The sequence below is a fragment of the Otolemur garnettii genome, unplaced genomic scaffold (genome assembly GCF_000181295.1).
Source record: "Otolemur garnettii isolate 467f Iridium unplaced genomic scaffold, OtoGar3 scaffold00115, whole genome shotgun sequence".
NCBI lineage: Eukaryota > Metazoa > Chordata > Mammalia > Primates > Galagidae > Otolemur > Otolemur garnettii.
This window is the reverse complement of record NW_003852510.1, coordinates 1,070,440-1,076,718: the sequence shown is the minus strand read 5'-3', so window position 1 is coordinate 1,076,718 and position 6,279 is coordinate 1,070,440. Positions and strand designations below refer to the sequence as shown.

General features: G+C 50.8%; 1 protein-coding gene across 1 annotated transcript in view; it reads left to right on the top strand.

Moving 5' to 3' along the window:
- GALNT16 (polypeptide N-acetylgalactosaminyltransferase 16) overlaps positions 1 to 6,279 on the top strand; it is a 95,851-nt gene that overhangs the window by 68,099 nt on the left and 21,473 nt on the right. The window contains exons 6-7 of the mRNA XM_003797365.3: positions 1,937 to 2,058; positions 5,278 to 5,365. Coding sequence (XP_003797413.1) covers positions 1,937 to 2,058; positions 5,278 to 5,365 — 210 coding nt within the window. The remainder of the gene's footprint in view (positions 1 to 1,936; positions 2,059 to 5,277; positions 5,366 to 6,279) is intronic.

Below are 6,279 nucleotides of genomic sequence, written 5' to 3'. Positions count from 1 at the left end.
TGCATCTCAACACCACAGGTGTAGAGACTGCCAATTCACCACTGCTCTCATCACACGAGCTCACTCATGCTTGTTAGGAGAGCTAAATCTCTCTCCATGCCCTTTTCACCAAGGTGTTCCATTACAGGTATTATAATTCTCACTCCTCCTAGCCATAAGCTATACGGGCTGCTACAGCAGGCAGGTTATAGCTGGAGAGCTGGGGGGAGCAGGAAGGGCTTCCGTGGGGGACTGGGCCTCGATGGGGATGGAGGTGGCGTGAAACAGGTAAAAGGGAGCAAGAGAGGGTGTATCTGGCTCAGGGACTCTGCCAGCAAAAGCATCCTTAGGGAAGAGAACGCTCAATACTAAAGCCCCTGCTCCTGGGGGCTCCTTCCGGACCCCCCACATCCACTTTTATCACATTCTCACACTCGGGCCTTGTAACAGCCTGCTGTTCCCATTTTGCAGCGATTTGTCCAGGAGGATGAATAAAGGAGCCAGGATTACATCCTGGGGGCCCAACACAAAGTCCGGCCTCTTATCTCCCCTACTATGTGCCCTCCCTGTGAGATTCCAGCCTGGTCAGCAGGGGGAGTGGGCAGTGTGAAGGAAGAAGACAGAAGACCCTGGAAGCCAGAAGAAAGCTTTTAGGCTTGATAAGGTGGATAGCACGGTTTTAGACAGGTGATGGTTTTAGAGAGAGTGATATGGTAGGTTTATTTAAGAAAGGCCGGTCAGCCAGGGGCCAAGAGGGTACTGGTGAGGGAGACCTTCAAGCTGGAATGGAAGTAGCCAAAGATGAAGGTCAGTGATTTTCAACCTGTGTGCTATGACACGCCGGTGTGGATGAGAGGATCTTAGGTGAGCCATGAAAAAGATTATTAATTAAATTATTGTTGAAAGCAGTTCAAAGCACAGTAAGCATATTCTTCCTTTTGATGAACATACTGGTAATTTAAGTGTGCTGTGGGAGTTTAACTATAGGTTCAAGTGTGCCGTGAGTTTAAAAGATTGAATAACACTATGCTGGGTTGTAGGTACTGTCAGGCTGGGGGCTGGGGGCATGCTGTCCTTAGATTTTGGTGACAATAAATACAAATGTATGGTTAGATGCTTTCTAGATACTTACGGGATGGAAGGACTGATGGGCCTTTGGCTGGCTGGATGGTTACTGGATAGACGGGGGCAGAGTGTGAGGCAGAGGTGTGGCCAGGAAATCTCTCCAAGGAGCTGCTTTTCCTCAGAGCCCTGAGAGCAAGGCCCCTCCCGCCCACAGTGCACAGAGGGCTGCTCCAGCAGGGGTGGGCAGGCCCCTAACTCTGAGCACAGAGCTGCCCGAAGCAAGGCCATTCTTTGCCGGCCAGTGAGCATTGGCCACTGTCAGAAACCAGAGGCAGAAGAGCAGAATCTGACATCTGTGGGTCTCCCAGGGACCCTGTGGTCTCCCTGTTGTCTTGTTTGACCCTGACAGGGTTCATTCTCTCTCTAGATCTTGAGGCTCAGAGAGGTTAAATAACATGTTTATGGTGAGTGAAGGGGCTGGCATGCAAACTCAGGCTGTCTTAGACCAGGAGATTCTCTGCATGTCACACGCTGTGTTGTGGCTAGAGGGGACCACCCAAGGTTCCCAGGGGTGGGTTCTGGTTCTGCCAGTACCAAACAACTTTATTGCCCTCGCCACTCAATAAACTGTGACTGTTCATCCATGTGTCCCCAGAGCCCAGACAGTGTCTGGCACATGGAGGACACTCAGGTAATGACTCTGGGTAATGATGACTGATGGAGGGATGGCAAGAAAGAGAGTAAGAGAAGAAACAAGCAGAAGTACAAAGTTAAGTCCAGTCAAAATAACTCAGGAAACCTGACGGGGCAGAGAGCCCTGGGATGTCAAGGGGATTGTTGAGAGGCAGATGGGCTCAGCCCCAGCACCAACCCCTGTTTACTCTTACTGCAGGGCTGATCCGGTCCCGAGTTCGCGGGGCAGATGTGGCCACAGCTGCCATCCTCACCTTTCTGGACAGCCACTGTGAAGTGAACACCGAGTGGCTGCAGCCCATGCTGCAGCGGGTGAAGGAGGTGAGCTGGGTGTCCTCGGGCCCTGCCCGCCCTGTCCTGGCATGAGGGTGTATGGAACAGTCTTTGAAGTTGGGCAGGCATTGTAGGAAACCTGAAGGCTCTGCTTCCCCATGAGTGACTTTACCTCACTGAGCTTTCGCATTGGAAAATGAGGGTAGTTGTAATATTTGTCCCACTGGATTATTGCGAGAATTAAACAGAATGAGAGTCTGGTGAGCTGTAATGCTTTTGCTATGAGTGGGTGCTGTTTTTCTCCTGAGAGAGGCAGGGTCCTGTGATGGGGGAGCTTTTTGTTGGGCTGGGGAGCCCTTGTGGAAGGGGAAGAGAATGGTGTTGTTAAAAAGAGGAGAGGGGTGGCGCCTATAGCTCTGTGGGTAGGGCGCCGGCCACATACAATGAGGCTGGCGGGTTCAAACCTGGCCAGGGCCTGCTAAAACAACCATGACAACTTAAACCAAAAAATAGCTGGGTGTTGTGGCCGGCGCCTGTAGTCCCAACTATTTGGCTGAGACAAGAGAATCGCTTCAGCAAGAGTTTGAGGTTGCTGTGAGCTGTGATGCCATAGCACTCTATCCAGGGTGACAGCTTAAGACTCTGTCTCAAGGCTCGGCGCCTGTGGCTCAAACGGCTGGGGCGCCAGCCACATACACCTAAGGTGGCGGGTTCAAATCCCCATCCCGGGCCCGCCAAACAACAATGATGGCTGCAACCAAGAAAATGGCCGGGCGTTGTGGCGGGCGCCTGTGGTCCCAGCTACTTGGGAGGCTGAGGCAGGAGACTCGCTTGAGCCCAGGAGTTGGAGGTTGCTGTGAGCTGTAATGCCATGGCACTCTACCCAGGGGGACAGCTTGAGGCTCTGTCTCAAAAAAAAAAAGAGGAGAGGGTGGGAGGGCTCCTAGCACAGGTGGGCCTGCTGTTCTCCAGAATGTGGAAGATGTGGGCAGAAGACAGAAAAGGATGAGATAATAATTCAACCACAAAGACAACCCACCCAGTCACAGTGGCTCATGCCTGTAATCCTAGCACTCTGAGAGGCTGAGACAGGAGAATCCCTTGACCTCAGGAGCTCGAGACCTGAGCAAGAGCAAGACCTGGTCTCTACTAAAAACAGAAAAAATTAGCTGGGTATTGTAATGCTGCTTATAGTCTCAGCTACTTGGGAGGCTGAGGCAGGAGGATAACTTGAGCCCAGGAGTTTGAGGTTGCTGTGAGTGATGCCACAGCCCTCTACCTGGGCAATGGAGTGAGACTCTGTCTCAAAGAAAAAAAAAAGACAACCCAATTTAAAAATGGGCAGTGGATTTGAATAGACATTTCCTCAAAGAAGATATACAAACGGCCAGTAAGCCCATGAAAAGGTGCTCAGCATCATCGGTCATTAGCAAGATGCAGCTCGAAACCACCAGGAGATGCCACTTCACACCTCCTGGGATGGCTGGAAGCAAGAGGATGGACGGTAGCAAGTGCTGCCAAGGCTCTGGAGAAGTAGCTGCCCTCAAGTATTGCTGGCGGGAGGTAGAACAGTGCAGCCACTTGGAAAACAGTCTGGCAGTTGCTCAGAAGTCTGAACATATGTTACCATGTGACCCAGCAGCAACCTCTAGGTGGGCACCCAAGAGAAATAAAAACCTACATCCACACAAGAACTTGTACAGGAGTGTTCAGAGCAGCACAATTTCAGAATAACCGAAAGGTGGAAACAACCCAACGGCCTGTCAGCTGGTGAATGGACAATGTATGTCCATTCAATAGAATGATCCAGTCATAAAAAATAAATGGAGTCCTGATACACACTACGACATTGGTCAGCTGTGAAACCCTCATGTGACGTGAAGGCAGTCACCAGAGGCCACACATTGTATGGCTGCATTTATATGAAGTGTCCAGAGTGAGCAAATCCATAGATATGGAAAGTGGACTGGAGTTTCGTATTGGGGTGATGAATGTTCTGAAACTAGATAAGGATGCTGGTTGTACCACCTTAAAACCCCTATCTTGTTCACTTTTAATGGGTGGGTTTTACAGTCTGTGACTCATAGCTCAGTACAAACAAGCTTATACAGAGGAAGATGTGCGGTCCTCATGGAACACTGAAAACCACTGATGCTCTCCTCTGGTCAGCCCCCTGTCAGGCGTGGTATCCTCAGACCGAGCTGGATTCTATGTTGCAGGCAAGACAACTTTGGGAGTGGAAGAAGAGGAGAGAGAAAGAAGAGGCTCTGTTCATGTCCCTCCATGGAGGGCAAGACAGGAGAAGACTCAGGAATGGTGATTAAGTTTTACATGTGGGGGGCCGGTCGCAGTGGCTCACGCCTATAATCCCAGCACTTAGGAGGCCAAGGCAGGTGGATTGCCTGAGCTCACAGGTTCAAGACTGGCCTGAGCCAGAGTGAGACCTCATCTCTAAAAATAGCCAGGCATTGTGGTGGGCACCTGTAGTCCCAGCTACGTGGAAGGCTGAGGCAAGAGAATCTCTTGAGCCCAAGAGTTTGAGGTTGCTGTGAGCTAAGATGCCACGGCACTCTACTGAGGGTGACCGAGTGAGACTCTGTTTCAAAAAAACATTTTTTTTACTTGTGGGATATGACATAATTCACTTTATCCCCCTTCCTACCCCCCACAAAAAGAACACTTTAGTAAAATCAGTATCATGCATGAATGTTTTGGAGCTGGATTTTTGTTCTGGGAGGTGATGAGGAGACTGGTGAATCTGACCTCTCAAGGTGAATGTTGTGGAGTGGCACCCAGGTTACACGGGGAGGCAGGGTCCCTGCCCTCAAGCTGCTGGTGCTCCAGTTGGGAAGATTCAACTCAAATATATACAAAGGTAAATGACCTTAATCAAACAACAGTTCAAACCAGCAAGAGAAAAGTCACCTCAGGCAGCACATGAGCCACTGTCCTGGGAATTGCCTGTGGAAGCAGCTTAACAGAGGAAGAAAGCCTTCAGCCCACAGCAGTCACGGAAGGCTTCATTCACTTGAGGAGGGGAGATCCTAGCGGGGCTCAAAATGATGGGCAAGGAAGGGGCAGGGAGAGCATGTGGGAACCAGGAGAGAACTCCCGGGAGCTTGCGTGTGGTGATACAGGACAGGGGTCCAGGGCTGCCCTGGGCACATCCTGCTGAGTGCCCCGAATCACAGAGACCTTCTCCCCAGAGCGGGCAGCTGGGCCTTCTTCCGCTGAAGAGTCCTGGCATCACTCACATCTCTCCCCTAGGACCACACCCGTGTGGTGAGCCCCATCATCGATGTCATCAGTCTGGATAATTTTGCCTACCTTGCAGCATCTGCTGACCTTCGTGGAGGTGGGTCCTGTTCCCGGGGAAGGGGCTCTAGACCTGAAAGGAGGCAAGTGAGGGCAGGGAAAGCCAGCTCTTCTCAGCTGTGCCAGAGTATCATTCCCTATCCCTCCTCCCAAGAGAAAATGGGGAGAGATTTGGTGGAGCCCTGGGATTGGGGACAAAGGGCCAGAGCTGGCGGTTGCAGACTTTTGGCACAATCAGTGGCAGTGCCAGGCTAGTCCCTCATTTTTTCCCTCCCCCTAACATTGACACATACTTCCCAAAAGCTGCCAGTTCTGGGACCACAGCCACAAGTCCTGGCAAAAGCCCATAAAGGTGACAGCTGTCTTGGGGAAGGGTTATCCCTCAGCCTTGCATGAATTCCTAAAGTATATGCCCCTCAAGTGGCTAAGACCTGTGCTGTGTGATACGGTGACTATTAGCACATTTGTTTTATTGAGCTCTTGAAATATGGGTAGTTTTAAAAAGCGACAAGTCACAATTGAGATGTGCTGTAAATATAAAAAAAAAAATACTAGGGTGAGGCACCATGGCTCACGCCTATAAACCCAACACTTTCAGAGGCCAAGGTGAGAGGATTGCATGCGGTCAGGAGTTCAAAACCATTCTGAGCAACACAATGAGACCCCCATCTCTACAAGAAAATAGTAAAAATTAGCCAGGCATGGTGGCACATGCCTGTAATCCCAGCTTCTCAAGAGGCTGAAGCAGGAAGATTGCTTGAACCCAAGAGTTTGAGGCTACAGTGAGCTATGATAGTGCTACTGCACTCCAGCCTGGGTGACAGATCAAAACTCCCTCTTAAAAAAACTCATGCCCAGGCTCAGCGCCTGTGGCTCAAGTGGCTAAGGCACCAGCCACATACACCTAAGGTGGTGGGTTAGAATCTAGCCCAGGCCTGCCAAACAATAATGACA